We start from the raw sequence: 19,285 nt of genomic DNA, 5'->3' as shown, positions 1-19,285 counted from the left end.
TCCTTCTGGAGTAAAACTTGCTCTCTGAAAGATCTGGTGGTTGATCATGGAGTCGCTGATCTAATGTCTGAAAACTTGTCATAACTCAGGAGTATTCTACATAATGAGTCTAACAAGGGAAATTAGGTAATGGGGCAATCAAGTTTGGGCACATTTCTGAGTCCATCTTCTCACTAATATGAAATCTGCTAGCATTAGGCATTCCCCCTCAGCTCCCTGTGCATACCTCAATCAGACACAACCCCAAATTGTAATTATTTATCCATAGACATAGAGTCTGAGGACATTTATTCCCCCTAGTTCCTAGCCCAAGCTTTCAATATATGTTTGTTAAATAAAAAAGTTAAAGTGACTGTATCTGATAGAAATTTTCAAAGCTTTTCGTGATATAATTTTCAAAGCCCTGAGTGCCATCAAAGACCCCGTATCTCTTTGATCACTGATACTGCACTTTCTGGGAATCACTTCTTCCTGCAGGGTTTCTAAACATCTCCTCACATTAGAGCGACTGCTTGCCCACGTGTGTTACCTGGCTGCTCAGCTTGGCTGCCTTCTTGGCCATTTCAATGTCAGGGCGACCAAGCATGCTGAGTCCATGGCTGCCTTCCTTGCGGTGCTTGGCTCTGTACTCCACCTGAATCAAAGAAAACCGAAATGGACAACATGTTCTAGGTGCCGGTGCCTTGTACTACCTGCTCGCGATGCCTGGTGGACTGGCAACGTTTTAACCACCCATTTACCTCGCTGGCCTGTTTGGCAGCCTGCGTGGCCTTCTTGATGTCTGGCCGATCGGCCACTGTGGTGTAATGCAGGTTTTCTTTCGCATCTTTTTTGTAAGCGACCTTCATTTGGAGAAAGAAAACATTTGCTCGTTTGAGAGACAGACTTTCTGAAGGGAACCTTTTTGATTAAAACCAAATCAATCCCACCACCACATATTTTAAACCACCAGATACAGAAATTCGGGTGACCCCTCACTGGGCCCAGCCCAGCATGCACCAGTGTGGGAATCCCCTGGTGCAGGTGGGCCCCAGAGAGTGAGAAGAGGAACTCACGTTACTCTGCTTCTTGGCCACGTCCATGGCGTGTTTCACATCTGGGGGCTCCAGCATGATGGAGTAGTTGGATTTGCCTTTCTCCTTGACAAACTTCTTCTTGTAATTTGTCTGAAAAGAGCCAGAATTACTTAGGTGAGGAGGGGGAAGTCGGGAACAGAATTGTTTTACTTGAAGAACTGTGAGAAGATCTCAAGGAAAATCCATTGTTCCCCGTTTTGCTGTCATTTTGGAACTGGGGTGTCTTGTCCGTATTCTAGTTCTTCTCTTTCATTTCTGTCCTGGTACCTGACATTGAGCCACATACCAGTCTTTAAAGAATGAGTTACAAGCAAAGCAAACTCTTTCATTCATCTTCTTAAAATAAAGGGAACCTTATAAGGCTCATAAATAAAAATTATTAAATATATGATTTATTATAAATACATGATACAATAATAAATACATGGTTATTAAAGGATTATCCATAAGGATGTAGTGGGCAGAGATTAGGGAGATATGAAGACGTGATTTTGATTCTCTAAAATTGTTCAGCAGTTTAAAGAGAAGAGAGATGATGAGAAAGACAGATTTTCACTATCAGAGCTTCCTCCCTTTATTACCACTAGGGTAGTGATATCTTTATTGCCAGACAAGACATCCTGTGGTAAAACCCACATCTGCCACAGTTGCCAAAACTGGAAAGTCAATAAATATTGAGTCTTTATTATCATTACTATTTTTGGTTGTGCCATGTGGCATGCAGGATCTTAGTTCCCCGACCTGAGATCAGACTCTGCATTGGGAGCATGGAGTCTTAACCACTGGACCACCAGGGAAGTTCCTACTGAATTGTCTTTTAAGCCAGTGTTCAAAGTTCAGATATAGGTACTGGCTCTAAGAGTGAAGTGACGTAAAAGAAAGTGTGTGTGAGCAAAAGCATGACTTTCAGTCTTTTGCTGGATGCTAAGGTAAAGTGGCATTGCTGCGGCCAAGAGTCCTGGGGCTGGGCGCTTACATCACTGACGTTCTTGGTCACTTCTTTGACATGAATAGTGTCCCGGGTCTCTGGCAGCGTCGTGTACGAACCCTGCGCCAAGTGCTTCTTCACATACTGCTTGTACTTGTTCTGGGAAAGCACAGAGAGCTTGTTACAGTGCTGGCCTGGGGCGTCAGCCCAGGACAGAAGGCGAGCATATGGGCTGCCGGAGGGGTACCTCGGACACCAGGCCGCTGACTGTCTTTGCCAGGAGGATCTGTGGCGTGTCAGGCACGGCATGGCAGCTTCCTCTTTCCTTGACGTGTTTCTCTTTGTATTTCAGCTGCAGGGGTGAGAAAAAGGCATTTCTTCAGTTCCTCTGAGTCTCCTGCATATTTTTTATCAAGCTCCTGAGTTACTAAACAGAGCTGGGAGAGTAGCATCATTGACATAGTTAGAAACAAATTAAACTCAGTATAAGATTTGATGTTTAGAAATCTTGGGAAATACCAAAAAAGGATTTTCTTTATCTCGTGCAAGCTGAGGCTTTAATAACAATCAGAATGAACATTATGATGAATCTTTATATATGCAGCTTTAGTTCAGAGCACTTTGAAATGTCATCGGACCCTCCCCCAAGCCCTGGGAGGCATTATTAGTCCTCCTGTCCAGCTGAGGAAACAGGAAGCATAGGAAGACTGTGACCCCACGAAAATGAGTGTGTTCCCTTATAGAGTCCAGCCAGGCCCTCAGATCCCCAGTGCGGGCTGGGAGGGCTGGCTTGTGGAGCCTCTGTATCAGGCCCGGCCACCTGACTGTAACAGCTTCCCGCTCCTGCCACCCTGCTCCGCCAAGTCACTGCTGTGGGCTCCGGTCAGCAGCCCTCCCCAGTCCTGGGTGTCCTGGGGACTGGGCTTCAGAAGGCAGCCCTGCGTGAGGCCAGGCCTCTGGGAAGGGACCGCATGCTTACGTCACTTTCGATTATAGAATTCTTCAGGGCCAGCACCATGTCTTTATCATCCGTGACGGAAAGCTTGCAACCCTTGAGGTACTCTCGGTCCAGCTTGTATTCAAACTATAACAGAAGAAAGGCAGAGGAAGCTGGAAAAGGGTGCCAGGCACAGGAGCAAGCTGGTATCTGGTTAAATTCCTAGGGAGTCTTCTTCTTGAGGGCACTATGAGGATTTGCTGCCAGGATGGGGGCAAGGGTTTCCCGGCTGGGTCCACTGCAAGCTGGGCTCCTCCTCGCCAGCCCCAAGGCCAGGACAAAGCTTTCCTGGTCCTCCCCTGCCTCCCTCAAGAGCCATTAGTGTTTGGGCTCAGCCATGTGAGACCAAGCTATGTGGCCAGGTCTACTTCCTGAGCTTGCCTCTCACACTTCACAACCCTCCTGTCCTTCTTGGATCTCAGACAAGCTAGGGTTAACACAGTGACAGCAGTAATTATGGATAATGAGGAACGTTTCTGCCCTGGGTATGTCATGCAGTTCTATCTCTCTTATCTCACATCGCTCTGCTGCAGGGTCGACTTAGCAGCCTGGATGAAGTCTGGGCGGTCAGGGGTCCATTTCCAGTAGGCTTTGGTGGCTTCATACTGCTTCTTGTAGTCCAACTGTTTTTAACAATATAGAAACAGGTCAGTTCATTAAGTGGCCTGAATTCACACCCACACACACAGTACAGAGGGACTCAGCTTGCATTTTAACATTTAACAAATCATGGTTCTTTATGCAAGAAGAGAGCCCCAATTAAAATTTCTGTACAATTTACGCAACTAGTTTTGTCATCCTATGGGACCCCTGGGCCTCAAAATAGAAGCTAATAATTTTTAAAGGTTCCAGATGAAATGATTTTTCAAACTAACTCTGCCAGGGCAGTTTAATTATTTTGAGTCAAGTACTTTTAACTTCTAACTAAATTCAGACAACTTTAAAAAAATTATTAAACACTTTTTATTTTCTGCCAGGCACTTCTCAAAGTGCTTTATAAATATTAACTCATTTAATCATCACAACTTCATGAAATCAGCAGCTAAGGAACTGTCTAGAGGGGCTAAGTAAGCTGCCCAGGTAAGACAGCTAGAGAGCAGTGGATCTTGGGTTCAAGCCCAGGCAGCCTGACTTCAGAGGGTGTGTGTACTTGCTAGGTTTGCGTTTGAGCTGGAGAACTGGCTACCTCAGGCTGAATCTGAGGAATAGAGTGTATATAATTTCATTTGAGTGTCCTTGCCCTCACTATCAGCCACATTTCTTCACTCTTTTTGTTCTCCTTTTTCTTGGTCAAGGTATCATTTGTGTACAGTAAGATACACATGCTTTCATATATTAATTTTGATCAAATTTTTTCCATTTCATTGTGAAAATTTTCAAGCATATGGAGAGTTGCAAAAAAAAAAAAAAAAAAGTTGCATGAATCTTACAGAGAATACCCATATACTCAGCACCTAGATTTTACAATGTACATTTTACTGCATTTGCTTTGTCCCACATCTATTCTGCTACTTATCTCTCGGTCCATTCTCAGGACACCTGTGAGCTCCCTGTCAGCCCCTAAAGGCATTTCAGTTTGTTTGCCCTAATAAATACAATTCTCTGTGGCACTCGTGGTCACAGCTTGGATTTTATAATCTTTAATTATATAACCACATATATTTTTAAGAAGTCAATACTTATCTAAATGCACAAAAAATGTTTCTGTGGTTGAGGCCTTAAGATGCCCCATCACACACAAAGAAGAATTAGCACAGAGAGATGTGAGCAGGAGGAAGGTCTAGGTCAACTCCTGACAGCATTGAGCAGCTCAAGTGTTCTCTGTTCAGAAGAAGCAGGCTCCAGAGTTTGAAGCAGGAGAAGAACAAAATGACTGGAGACACTTTCAAAAATGTAACCTTCATTTCAGAATTAAACTCCCATTTCTCAGTATCCTGACACAGTGGCTGAGTGGGTACGATATCCATGGGCCACCCTTGCTTTTTCCCACCTTTCCCTGGTGAGAACCATAGGAGCATTTAGAGGTCAGCGTTATCACTCATGGTCCGGGGCCCAGCCCCTGATCTGGAGTCACTAGAATGCAACCACCTGAAGTGATGCCAAAATAGGTCATGTGTCCTGCAGAAGCTGATGAACCCCTGTTAGATTTGGGGACTTACATTGGTGTTGACTTTGTAGGCATCCTTGGCTGCCTTGATATGAACAGCATCTGGCTCAATGGTACAGTTGGACTTAGTTCTCTGGTAAACTTCTTTGTATTTCAGCTGCAGGAGGAAACACAGGTTAATTTTTTAAAGCAGCCCACAAGTGTCTTAAAAAAAAAATTAAAACTGTAACTATAGTACACAACACTTCCTAAGACTGAATACATCTGTTGTGAAGAAATGATGTAGCCATCGCATCTAGTAGACATGCACTTATCCTGTCTCAGATCTTAGAGTCTACCCCCTCAGGACACATTGCGTCTGTTCACTGAGTTACCATAGAATTTATGTCCTCTGAGCTTGTGCTGAAAAGAACAGCTGGGTAGCAGTCTATGTGTTTTCCCTTCCCCAAATCAGAAACTCGAGTTTAGAACATCTTGAAAACCATTGATGGAAGACAAGACTTCCCCCAGTGGCTCAGCCGAATGGGGTCAGGCTTGTCCTTCCACACCCCTGTAGTTGTAGCTGTTATCATTTTATGCTGTAATTATTTATCTGTCTACTGAGCTGAATCCTTTGCGGGCAAAGTTGTGTATCATTCAGTATTTCATTCCCAGCAGCAGGCACTTAACAGAAAACATATGAGCTCAGTCACTCAGTCGTGTCTGACTCCTTGCAATCTCGTGGACTGCAGCCTGCCGGGCTCCTCTGTCTACGGAATTTGCTAGGCAAAAATACCGGAGTGGGCTGCCATTTCCTCCTCCAAGGGATCTTCCTGCCCTGGGGATGGAATCTGCATCTTCTGCATTGGCAGGCAGATTCTTTACCACTAGTGCCACCTGGGAGACCCCCAAGAAACCAAATAAATATCTGATGAATCAATGTACTGATGGATGAATGCTGTCATCACTATTGCCATTGCTAGAGCCACCACTAGTGAGTTTCGGTGGGAGAGGGAGAAACAGGGAAGGTTTAGCCTCTGTGAGGCCAACTGGTCATTTTTTCACCTCGAGCCCGGAATTTCTAGCTTCACCCATTTCTGCTCCTTTTAAATTTCAGAGCCCTGAAGCCTCATCTGGGCCTTCTTACTAATTATTGCAGAAGGATCTTAGATCTTAACATGGTTAAATCTGAAATAAAACTGTCCAAAGGAAGCCACAGTAGTGCTTATTAAATTTGCCTGATCATGTGAATCACAATTTTCTGCGCTTTTTCATAAATGTAGCAAATCAGTAGCTTTAGGGTTCAGGCCTGGACATCCATATTTTTCATCAGTTCGGGTTATTGTTATAATCAGAAAGCTTAAGGAAATGGATGCAGAATTGTTTCATTTTTTTTTTCCCGTGAGAGAGAATGGGCTGCTCCACATAGGGGATCTACCTTATAGATGTTTATGAATACCTAATGTTTATGTTTGAAGTGCCAAAACTTATTTTTATATGAAAAATATAAGTATTTTTAAATGATTTATACATTTCTGCCTTCATAAACAGTGCAAGGATATATATAACACTTTTCTAGGCAACTCAAAGTCAATAGTGTGAACCCATTTGTTTATCTACCAAAGAACTCCTGAGCACCAGCCTCAGTCAGGGCTTTGGAGTAGGTATTCCACAGTTGCTTTTACTATTCTTTATGATGTGATGCCCACAAAGCCATGGAGTTCTTTAACATATTAATCTATTTGTTACCCAAAATGCAAGGAGATCAAACCAGTCAATCCTAAAGGAAATCAACCCTGAATTTTCAATGGAAGGACTGATGCTAAAGCTGAAGCTCTAATACTTTGGCCACCTGACATGAAGAGCTGACTCATTGGAAAAGACCCTGATGCTGGGAGATTGATAGCAGGAGGAAAAGGCGGGGTACAGAGGATGAGATAGTTGTACGGCATCATCAACTCACTGGACATGAATTTGGGCAAACTCCAGGAGACAGTGAAGGATAGGGAAGCCTGGCATGCTGCAGTCCAGCAAAGAATTGGACACAACTCAGTGACTGAACAAGAACAACCAAAATGATGAGTTTTCCACCACAGAATCTAGCTATGTATATCAAAATATATGGATATAATTTCTACTCAAATTCAAAGTATTAGGATTTAATGGCTACCTTGTTCCTCTTAGCAGAGATGAAGCTTATAGAGTCCTCATAGAGTTTTTGGCCCACTGCATTTTTCAAATGGTCTCAACAATATCCTTCTACGCTACATGCTTTTCTGCAATGTGACCTTCCCATTTGTTCACCCAGAGGAGGCCTGTATCTCTTCACCCCTTGAATCTAGGTGTGCATACTCTGCCCAGCAAAATAATGCAACAGTGACTCTGTGTCAGTTCTAGGAGTAGCCCTTAATGGGTCTGGAAGCTTCTACTCCAGCCTCTTAGGACACATCCACCACGCTGTGAGACAGCCAAACCACAAAGGCCACGTATAGAGGTTCCTGTCTGTACAGTAGCTGAGTGCCCAGCCAAGCTTGATCAGGCGCCAGCGCTGGGAGCAAACAGTTCTTGGTTGTGTGGCTCTCCTGAGCTGCAGCTGTCTGCCAGCATACCTAATACAGCATCTACTCAGCTATGCCCAGTCAGCTCACAGAATGCTGAGCAAAAAAGGATGACTGCTGTCTCAAACTGCTACAATTTAGATCGACTGTTACACAGGTATAGAAATTGGTCCTGGGTTTGTTAAATCACATTAGAAAGAGGCCAAGGTGAGAGGGGCTGCAAAGCCATCCCAGTACTTACATCACTGACTTCATCTTTGACCTTCCGGACATGCAGCAACATGGGCGTGTCGTGAATTGTGGTGTAGCCTCTGGGTTTCGCTTTGTTGTATTCCAACTTATACAGTATCTGAAAGAGATGTTAAGGCAGAAAGAGCCAACGTTATGCATCTCAATTTATATTGCAATGTATGTAAAAATATAAAGGGAACATTGTTGCTATTGCCATTGAGTATATACAAAGGAAAGAGAGTCCCATAAACTCATCAGGTTTTCATGCTTTCTGCAAGCACTCTATTAAACGCTCCGGTGCCTCTACAGTGGGGTGTCTGTTAATTTGGCTGGGATGATGCTTTACTCTAAAAGAAGAGTCCTGAGCAGAGTAGGACATTCAGTGCCTCCCACTAAATGGCGGTAGAGTCTTCCAAACAGGTAACCATCTAAAATGCCCTTCCACATTTACAAATACCCGCAAGGTCAAGAAACCACTCAGTGCTCCCCGTACTTACATCACTGATTTGTTTGTTGACTTTTGTAGTACGTAGGTGTTCTGGAGTATCCACAATTGAGGTAAACTTGTCCTTTGTTTTTTCATAATTCTTTCTGTACTTGATCTAAGTTGTAGAGGAGAAGAGCAAGTCAACTTGAAGTAGGAGAGGGCCTTCGGGGACTCTAGCTCTCCTTTTGAGACAGTCCCATGGAAAACAACAGGATTATTATATATATATCCCCATAGATGTGGGGAATGATGCCATGCTTTCATATTAAATCTTTCTGATAGCAACAGAGTAACAGAGTGAGAAAATAATAATAAGAATAAAATGATAGTTTCCATATATCATGTGGAAACTGAGCCCCAGAGAGGTTAAGAGTATAAGCTAAGGGCATGTGTAGGGTGAAATCTCAGAGCCAGGCCTAGACCCATGCTCTCTGGAGTCTGACAAGTAATGGTTCACTCACAGTAAGCTGCATCAAATATATATTTTCTTAAGCTATGTTTTCATATCAAAGATGAAACAGATGAAAAAGATGAATACATACAGTTCAAAGCAGTTATTCTAAAGACATTCACTTTTGAAATTTAAGTCATTTTTTTTTTCATGCACATAAGCAGTTTCAAGCAGACACAAAGAGCGCAGCAAAATTCCATGCACAACTATCTGATGATCACATCAAGATGAAGAGAAAAGTTCAGGCAAATAGTATGTCCATCGGAAGGCATTCTCATTTCATGTGCGGGTCTGATAGCAGACTAAAGTGATAAAACAAGTTGCTAATACAAAAGTAAAGTGATAAAACAAGCTGCCAATACAAAAGATTGATTAAAACTTTTTGGGGGTGTGGAAACAATGGCATTTTATTAACATTGTATCTGGTAGGTAATGACCATTGTCTTTTTTTTTTTTTTTTGCTGCTTCAAATTTACCTTTCAACATATGATGGAAAGGTGGTGGAGTGTGCTTCAGATGACCTTGTAGGAAGGCAAGGTGATCAGTAGTATTGTTAACATGTGTGTGTGAGGACAGATGTGCTGAAATAACCTAACAAATACAGTATCAAACACAAGTGGGACCATGAATATGTCCAATATTTAAAGAGCTGCACCATCATCCTCATCTCTCCAAAATGGTACAGAGTAGTCATTAGAGAGCAATGTACACATTGGATGAAAATTTTAGATATTCAGATCTTTGAAATACGGTCAAATTTAACTAAGATCTTTATCTCTAAGAAATCTATTTCTTTGGGGCAAACAGTGAAAACCATAAACTAATGTCATACCAATTTGGAAAGCTTTGGCAGTTTGAAAAAGCCTCAGTCTTACTAGGAGTTCCAAAGGTGTCAGAAGACATAGAGATGCTGGCCACTGCAGCACTGCGCTCGGCCACATCCAGAGGTAACTGGCAGGGAGTGGATGTTTATGCAGCTTTGTCGTGGGAAACCAGCTTGGGCAGGGGGCAGGGAAGGAGACCAGGGAAAGCTTAGAGATGAATGCCCCAAGGTTTCTCAGTCTCTTCTTCCCATCTCATCAGACATTACCTGGCTCCACATGTGTGTGTTGTAGAGGGCAGTCAACATATCTGGACGCAGGATTTCATTACATCCTTGTTTCAGAAGCATCTTGGCACTAGACTTATATTTTCTCTGTTCATGCAAAGAGCAGTGAAGCACAAAAGAGACTTATGAAGACAGAAAAGAAGACGGCTCTATATCCCGATCACCTCTAAGTGAAGAGATGTAGGCATACAAACTTTGTGTTCTCATGTGTATGTGTGGGTGAAGACACCAAATGCATTATAAGGCCAAGCAGGCTGACTGTCAATTTGCAGGTGACCACCATAGCCTTTGTGAATGGGCGATAACAGAGCTAGACCCACCAAAATTGCCTCATAGAAAAGATGACATCATCAGAGTAGAAAAATACAGTAAGGAGTTCTGTCTTCTTTCCATTAATTTTTTTATTTGTTTCTGCATTTGCACCTTAATTTGCACTTTGCACCTGCAGTTGACACACAGGCCCTCCAGAAGGATGAAGGGTAGAAGGACCCAGCTGTGCATCGCCTCTTCACCACCGCACACATGAGGACACAGAGCATAGACTGGCACACTCAAAGAGCTCGTGGGCTCTTTGGGTGGCTAGACAGATACTCTGGAACAGAACATCCCAATATCATAGGCAGAACCTATGACATCCTTGCAGCAGACGGGACGACATCTCATGAGAAACTGGAGCGCAGTCCTGCTTGGCCATCCAGGCGGCCCCATCACAGTACCTGACTAATCTGGTCGCCTGCGGTCTTAGCCAGCAGATGTCTAGGCTCATCGACTACCAGGTGGTATTTATCTTTCCGCTGCTCATAATCAGCTCTGTATTTTTTCTGCTCAAACATCATATCAAATTATAGCAAGAGTACAATTTCAAGGCTGTATAGAAATGTCCCAAGATAAACACTTCAGAGAACCAGAAACGTGTGCTTTCTAGAGGTGGGCTCCCAAAGCATCCAGGGTAATGAAATCAGGAAGGAAAGAGAGTTAAACAAAGGAAGATCACCTGGAGAAGGCTGGGGCTTGGGCTAGATCAATTATGATACCCAAGTGGAAGCACCTTAGGCCTAAAATGTCCCATCTTTATATATGATGTAATTAGCAATGTTGGTTTTATGACATCCTATATTTATAATAAGGCACTGACTAGCTATTGGCTTACTACTTAGTGCTGGTAAAATCAAAAGCATATTCATGGACACATTCTAATACTAGTTAATTTATCTTATTATAAAAGAGACCTGGAAATACTTTATGAGTTAGAAAAATAGAAACAAAATATATCAAGACTGTCTTCCTAAGAAGTTACTGATAGTAATTCTTCAGAGTCATCCCACCTGGAAATCTACTGAAAATAAAGCAAATTTAAAAACAAAAAAGAAATACATTGAAATAAATATACCGTTGGCTATATTTTCATTTTTTTAGATTCATTTTACTAATTTTCTAATGTTTTTGAATTTACGTAAATCTGTAGAAAATGCAAAGACAGGAAATTAAATGTAAAACCATTCAAACATACGTTAATTCATAGCTTGCTTATTTCATCATTTTAAGCTAAATTTAACTTAAACTATTGCAAAGTCAGTTCCACAAAAAACTGGGTAGAAGACAGAGGAACATCTCAAGTGCAAATGGACACTTCTCTGCAATGTGTGAGTAACTATGGCAGCATGTTTGAATGTGTGACTCACAACTACATGACTAGGGCTGCCATTTCTGGGCCTTGGTAAGGGATACTAAATTAACTTTGAACTTATGGGCCTCCCAACTCTATACAGAATCCTGCTGAAGGGAGTTCAGCTGAGAGGCACCCAAAGGGCTGTGCTGCCCCACGCCAGTGTCGGCAGAGGCCGTGCTGTGGGCCCTCACTCCACTCTGCACAGGCCCTGCATTTGTTCTCATTCCTGCTTTTGGCAGAGCCCATAACGCAGGGATATCATGTGTCTTCCCAAAGACTCAAAGGCTTTCCTGTCATTTTATGTGTTGCATTTTAATCAAATGTCACTTATAGACTACTAAGGGAAGTTAATAGGTTTAACTGGATCAGGTCATACGTACCTCATTCATTAGTTGAGTCGCAAACTTGAAATGCCTATTGATTGGACAATCAGCAACATACTTGAAATTTGACTTTGTCCTTTCAAATACCTCTTTATACTTATACTAGAGGAAACAGAAACATGGTTACTTGATAGCAGGTTGTGATTAAGAGTGAGACATATGTGATTAATTCATTCATAGAGTTAACAAGTAATTACTGAACATACTCTGTCTCCCAAAGCAATGAAGGGCATACCACCCCAATGCCTTAAAAACTAGCCCCCAAATACATACTTTCATTGAATAGATGTCAACTGGATCTATTCCCATATTGGGTAAAAATTCAAATCAATTTCTTCTTTGTTTCAATATTTATAGTGATAATTATTTTACTTTGAAGGTATTTCCATGTGCATGTGAAGGCAGTTTTTAACTCTTTAATTAGAAGTAGTTTTCCAGGAATTAGTCAGATAATTATTTTAGAGTAAGAATATGCTAGCATCTAGACCACTACCTGTTTTTAAATAACCCCATGAACTAGACAATTTTTTAAAATTATCTCTAGGGATTGTAACAAAGAATATGCAACAGAATGAACATGGCCCACAAAGTCTAAACTATCTACTATCTGGCACCTTTCAGAGAAATTTGCTGACTTCTATTTTAGAACTCAAAGGAAACTAATCTGACTGCTTTATTTTTTAAGTAGGAAAATGAGGCCATAAAAAACAGTTATTTGCTTCAAGTCACATGTTAAGTTTGTGAATTAAAATAACCTCACTTTATATCTGCTGCCATATCAAATCACCCAGAGACATATTACTAGGAAGGAAATTCTGGAAGAGCCATGAGGAGTTGTACTGAGATGGCCTTTTATCAAATTCCAAGGAATGATATAAATAAATGATTACTGTTGTCAATGAGGTCAGCACTAAAATATTCCTGAGTAGAGTAAATAACGCAGTATGTGCTCCTACTTTAGGGGCTAGAAGCAAGGACAGAGATAGAAATATGAGAAGCTGTTTCCTCATTTCTAGTACTCTCTGTGGGCAGTGGCGTACACTGCATGGATGTGGCCATTATCCCTGAGTAGATGCATACCTTGCTGTAGAGAGTCTTGTTCTTTTCAGCCAGAGTAAAGTCGGGAGTATCATAGGCATAGCAACCAATGCCTCTAAGCCAGGTCAAATCTTCTTTATATTTTACCTGGGAGAAGAACATCAAAGAGTTTTAAGAACCTACCTCCAAATAGCAGTAGGTCAGGATCAACAAAAGTAGAACAAATAGAAGCTCTGACTGTGAGGTATATGGAATAATAAAGTACAGAAATAATTATTTAAGAGGTGTTTCCATTAATACTGATTTTTGCCCACTTTATGGTATATTGTACTGCATATTAGAATTTTCATTTTAATACCAATTAAAGCAATTCAAATTTAACAGGCATACTTTCCTAGAGAGTATATCATTAAGCTGGCAGCTGTATTTTCATAGAAAGAACTAAAATTTCTTTCTAAATGAGCATTGTTATGTGTCTTAATTGCTTCATGAAGTAGTCTCTCCAGTAGATCGAAACTAGGTTATTGTTTAGCTGAAGTATATCATTTCCAGCCATGTAATATGATGTAACACATTTAGAAGAAAAATCAGACTGATAAATTTGAATACATTTTTCTGTCTCCCAAGTTGAAGCTCACTTATTCAGCAATGAGTGTTAGGACTTAAACATCCATACACAAGAGCTAAAAGTTACTCAAGTTTCAATCAATTGTTATACAGTGTTTGATTTCATAAGTCATGTGGGCATATGAATTTATGTGTAAAAACAGATTTCACAACTCACATCACTAACTGCATCAGTGACTGCCCGATGGTGGAAATGCTCAGGGCGATCAGGAATGGACCTCCAGAATCCCAGCTGGCTCATGTAGTTCTCCTTGTATTTTATCTGTAAAACCACAAAGTTAACGTAAAGTTAACTTTATCCAAAGTTAACGTAAAAAAAAAATCCACTTGTTTCCAGAGAGTTTTAGGAAAGGGAGGTACTTTCAAAAATGATGGTGGGTTACTGAGTCCAACACAAGCAGAAATGAGTAGGGACATACTTTGCTGATGTGGTCTGTGACTGTGCGATGGTAAACGATGTCCAGAGCATCCTTCACAGTATGGTATTTCCCTTTGGTCTTTTGAAATGTTTCTTTATAGCGTAGCTGGAAAGAGAAAAAGCACATGGATTGTGAAAAAGTACCAAATTGTATAATTAAGCTCTTTTAACCTTGAATTCTCTTGTCTTCTTTCTTATTTTTCTCTTGAATAAATTTGGGAGAGATCAAAAAGCTCTTTCACATCCTGGAAAAGGACTTTAGGAGAAAACTAATGAAACTTGCATGAAGTATGGAGTTTAGTTAAAAATAATGCATCAATATTGGCTTGTGACATATGTCCCATGGTAACGTAGGCTGTTAACAATAGGGCACTGGGTGTAGGCTATGTGGGAACTCTGTACTATACTATTGCTACAGCTTTTTTTATAAATCTAAAAGTACTTAAAAAGTTTATTTAGATGCAAAATGAGCAAACCAAAAGCTCATTTGGGAGGAGAAAGGGAAAAAAAGCATAATTTTGTTGAGCCCAAGACCTACTAATGTACATGGAAAAAGAAGAAAGATTTAGTTTTTAACTCCTGGTATTAAAATGTCTTATCCATGGAGCAATCCTGAACTTGATTTCATTACAATCTCTATCTCTGTGATGTTTCAAAAGATATAGCTCTGACTTGAGCCTAGGAATATCACAGAAGAGTCATCTCATTTACACTAAATGAATACTTCTCTCAGCACACTGTTTGCAACCTCAACAAACCCTTTTTTTCTGGATAGCTGAGCAAACACATATTGAAGGATTCCTTTAACTTTGTTTTTCAGATGGGTAATCTCTTAAGATCGTTTCACTCTACTTGTGGGGATAGCCATGGTAGATAGGCTGAACTTAATGTGAGATACCACCCTTGTTACACTGGTGTAAAATGAGCTCCAGGGGCCAATTTCACTGTGTGGACATCTCTGAGAAGTGGTGATGCAAGTGAGTAAGTTTGGTTCAAATTAATATTCTACAGTAACATTGAAGTGATTAAGATGGGGATGTCACAAGAAGACAAAAAATATCCAAGCAAATTGATTTTGAGGTTAGCATATGATTTTCTCTGGTGGCTCAGAAAAATCTGCCCACAATGCAGGAGACCTAGGGTTAGATCCCTGGGTCAGGAAGATCCCTGGGAGAAGGGAAAGGCTACCCACTCCAGTATTCTTGCCTGGAGAATTCCCTGGACAGAGTCTGGTGGGCTACAGTCCATGGTGTCACAAAGAGTTGGACACACTGAGTGACCAGCACTTTCACACTTTATAACTTTCTCAGCTTATATTTTAAGCAAACTGACATGGCCTCTTTCCAACCAGCAGACTCCTTTTAGCTGCAAATTAAAATTTATGACAATATTATAGAACTGAGATATTGTTCCAATTTGCTGTACCTTTTCACAATTCAGTTTAGGGATCACTGTAACTTGCTAAGATGCCTTGAAATCCTAAAGTTATGTTGCTAAGTTGAGGGTGATGGGGTTGCTTGAACTTTCAGCTGGGTTAAGTCCCAACAAGTGCAGTCCTCCAGAGACCCCAGTTCAGGTAACAGGTGCAAGGAATTCACAGTTGGGTTCTGGGACACAAAACTGGTAAGGACTGGCCATCTACCCAGGGTTGATTTATTTCACACCTTCATTAACAGAAAATCTCATTACCATTGAAAGGTACTCTTGTCCTTGATCATATGGTATGGGAGATGAAAATCTGTCCCTCCTAATTCTAACAAATGTATCATTCACATGACTTAGCAATCAAGGGAGGAACAAATATTTTCTGAATGTCAACTAAGAGACCAGTACTGTTTTAAAAATGTGTGCCATTATCTTGAAATTTAGTCTAATTTAATTATCACAATTCTTATCCTCATTCCAAATACAAGAAAAGAGTCTCAGAAAAAATAGGTAAATACAGAGTCATAGAGCAGGCAAATCACAGCATCAGGATTTGAAACTATGTTTGGCTGGCTCCCCGGGCAGCATTTTATAGATAAGTAACAATTAGTCATCAAGTGTCCCTAGAAAATGCTACCAAAGAATCAGAAGGGTCATATTTTTGCTCAGAAGAGTAACAAGAAAAGCAGTAGGGTTTCAGCATCTCTCTTAGCGACTTTGACAAATGGGTATTGTTTGTGCCTGTTTGTTTGGCTTTTGTGTTTTTGTTTTTTTTCCTGATTCATGTTGTGAGGCAGGACTTTGAATTACAGATGTGACTGTAATATCTCATGCTTCTTAGGTACCACCACCTTGGCTGCCCCCTCACAGCAGAAGGAAGAAGGCAGAGATGCATACATCACTGGCGTTCCAGTAAGCCCTCTTGGCTCTGATGAGGATTGGCGTGTCTGGAACCGGAGTGTACTTGTCCTTCATCTTTTCATATTGAATCTTGTACTTGTTCTAAGAAATGAAGATGGAAGAGAGAGAAATTTAAGCTCAGGAGTCTTCAGCCTTCCCAACATACAACCATGTCACAGATCCAGCCTAGGGACACAATGGATAATGCTTGTTAAGAGAATAGCTCTGCCTTCTGTGTCTTGATACTGCTGAGCACAACTTGTAGAAAGGAGCTCTCTGATCAGTGGCAGCAGGTAAAGGTTTGAATGAAGGATCTGTTTTCTTTGCCCAGTGCCTCAGTGCTGAATTCCCAACTTACCTCGCTGACCATGTCCTTCACGTGTCTGGCGTGCTTCAGGGCTGTGGTCTGGTTTCCAGCGTGATGATGGGGTCTTTCTTTGGTGGCGAGTTCAACATATAGATACTAAATAATAAGAATAGGGACCATATGTTATAGAGATAAAACACTATACTTAGTATTCAGTCCTCTTTACTCATTTCTAACCCTAAAATGGAAGGGCAGTATCTACCTGTTATTGCCCTTTTGTTTGTTACATGTGTTTTTATTTCTTTCTCTGTCTCCTGTTAAGAAACACAGGTACACACTCTAGTTATCTAATATTCTTATTGCTGAGTATGGTTTAATCGAAACACATGTGATAAAATGCCAACAGAAGAATGAGACGATTCTGATAGATTCCTCAACATATTTTCCTCCATTTTTGCCTGAATGCATGAAATGTGGTCTCATTTGTCTTTGGACAAAAGATAGGTTCTATGGAACAAATTTTAAAAATTTACTTTCAGCACCTGGAGTCCACACACCACTCATCTAATGATTAAAATTGTGTAGAACTTAGAAAAGACGGCATGGCATTACCTGCTCATGTGAAACCTAACCATAGTGACAACTGCCCCCAGAGAAAACAGCTTCTTGAAGTTAAAGGGCATGAGGCTGCATCAGGACCACCAAGTATGAGGGTCTGCCACTGACAGGAGTGGTCAGGAACACAGAACCACCCCCCTACACACACACACACATTCCCCATGGTGCCAGCCCAGGAGGATTCTGAATCTTCATGTATGAACGTTACCTGGCTCTGAAGCTTCTGCCCTCTCTTGGCTCTGGTGAGATCAGGTGTATCAGTAACTGAAGTGAAGATTGACTTCTGCTTCCTTCCTGCTGCTCTGTATACCAGCTGGAGATAAAATAGTGATAACCATCATTCCGTTTCATTGACAGATTCTGTGCCCTGCAGATGCCTTTGTTGCTGACTTCAGAGACAAAGCAGGGACTCTCCCACTGCAACAACCTCAATTTCTGTCCAACAAACCAATACTTTATTTACCCTCTCCTTTTCTTTTTCCCCTGTATCAAAATTAGAAACATTCTGCAGCCTGTTCAAGTGCCCAGCCTCCGCTATGTTCCTGGTCCCTTCTCTCTCATGCTGTCTAGGACCCTGTTCCAGCAGTTACCCCCGACTCTCTAAACCTTCAGCCCTGATTTTCCAGCCTTCTCCCTTCTTCTACAAATGGACCCAAGTCCCTCTTTTTTCATCAAGTCTTTTCCAACTTCTGCCAAAGGCCTTATTTCTTTCTTTCACAACCAAGCAGACTATGTGTTTTTCTTTTCTCTTTTGATTAACTTCTCAAGGGAATAGTTTGGCTGCTACCCAACCACTCCAGTGAAGTGAATTTCATTAAGACTACCGCAAACATTACAATTGCCAAATCCTAGAATGCCTCTCTGCAGCAACTGTAACTGCTCAGCAATTTCACTCCTGAACTCTGTTCTCTGCCTTCCATTCCCCTGTTCTCCCCTAGGTGGCCTCCCATCTTTCTAGGCATTCCTCAGCTTCCTTCTATGGTCCTGCACTCCCCCAAAGACAGCTATTAGCTGGAGTTAAGTGTTGGCTTGGCCCCTTTTACCCTATACATTCTGCTTGGATAACCTCATCTGTACCCAGGACCTCAACCATCAGTCTGAGATTGATGGCTTCCAAATTTTGTTAAATAGCTCCTTGATATCCCAGCCACACAGGCCAGAGACTTGGGGAGTCATTCTAGACCCCTTTTTCCTCATCTGTACATCAAAACAGTCATGAATCCTGGACTCTTAACTTTGTGACAGTTCTTAAATATGACCTTCTTCTTCTTTCCCACTGCCAACGCCCTAGTTCAGCCTCCTATACCATTTGTTACTACACATCCTTAAGAGCCTCTAAACCACCTTCCCAAATCCTCTACTGGATACTTCACAGGGCTTACCCGTCTTTAACAAGCCTGAGAAAAAGATTTTCTTAAAGTTCAGAACTAATTAGGTCTTAATGTTCAGACTATCCTGCTCGGAAATAATTCTTCAATGACTTCTCATCAAGTCCAAGATCATTAATATACCAACCACAAGTCTTCATAACCCGGCCTGTCTATCCTAGGTCTCCAATCTCATTTCCCAACGGTCTTCCATATTCCCCATGTGCTATCTGAAACCCGTCCCAGGTTCTAGAACTCATTATGGCCAATTTCAAATACTTTCTACCTAGAATTTTCTTTCCTGTCTTATCTGCCTGAAGAACCCCTAGAGTCCATACTGTCTTGATCATTCCTGTAGGATACTACTTATCCTATTGATGTCTGTTTCTTCTCAGAGATTATGAGCCCATGGATTGCAGAAGCTCAGTTTATCATTCTTTTATCACCTTGTATTTAGATAAAAGATCTGAAAAATAATAGCTCACTAATAAATATTGAGGCTATTTGGTATTATTTAATATAATAAGGCAAACTAGAAAGTCTAAATCAAGGATAAACCCTAATTTATCCTAATCGTGAATAAAAATGCTGGTTGAACAGATAAAATGTAG

General features: G+C 41.3%; 1 protein-coding gene across 1 annotated transcript in view; it reads right to left on the bottom strand.

Annotated features, from left to right (window-relative positions):
* Positions 1–19,285, bottom strand: part of NEB (nebulin) — a 216,959-nt gene that overhangs the window by 32,608 nt on the left and 165,066 nt on the right. The window contains exons 126-144 of the mRNA XM_061135714.1: positions 17,516–17,620; positions 16,741–16,845; positions 16,380–16,484; positions 14,059–14,163; positions 13,797–13,901; positions 13,055–13,159; positions 11,972–12,076; positions 10,639–10,743; positions 9,905–10,009; positions 8,374–8,478; positions 7,887–7,994; positions 5,161–5,265; positions 3,520–3,624; positions 2,984–3,088; positions 2,252–2,356; positions 2,053–2,163; positions 1,056–1,166; positions 741–842; positions 530–634 (exon numbers count right to left, since the gene is read on the bottom strand). Of these exons, the coding sequence (XP_060991697.1) occupies positions 530–634; positions 741–842; positions 1,056–1,166; positions 2,053–2,163; positions 2,252–2,356; positions 2,984–3,088; positions 3,520–3,624; positions 5,161–5,265; positions 7,887–7,994; positions 8,374–8,478; positions 9,905–10,009; positions 10,639–10,743; positions 11,972–12,076; positions 13,055–13,159; positions 13,797–13,901; positions 14,059–14,163; positions 16,380–16,484; positions 16,741–16,845; positions 17,516–17,620 (2,007 nt within the window). The remainder of the gene's footprint in view (positions 1–529; positions 635–740; positions 843–1,055; positions 1,167–2,052; positions 2,164–2,251; positions 2,357–2,983; positions 3,089–3,519; positions 3,625–5,160; positions 5,266–7,886; positions 7,995–8,373; positions 8,479–9,904; positions 10,010–10,638; positions 10,744–11,971; positions 12,077–13,054; positions 13,160–13,796; positions 13,902–14,058; positions 14,164–16,379; positions 16,485–16,740; positions 16,846–17,515; positions 17,621–19,285) is intronic.

Source organism: Dama dama, chromosome 33 (assembly GCF_033118175.1).
Source record: "Dama dama isolate Ldn47 chromosome 33, ASM3311817v1, whole genome shotgun sequence".
NCBI lineage: Eukaryota > Metazoa > Chordata > Mammalia > Artiodactyla > Cervidae > Dama > Dama dama.
This window is presented reverse-complemented; position numbering and strand designations above follow the sequence as displayed.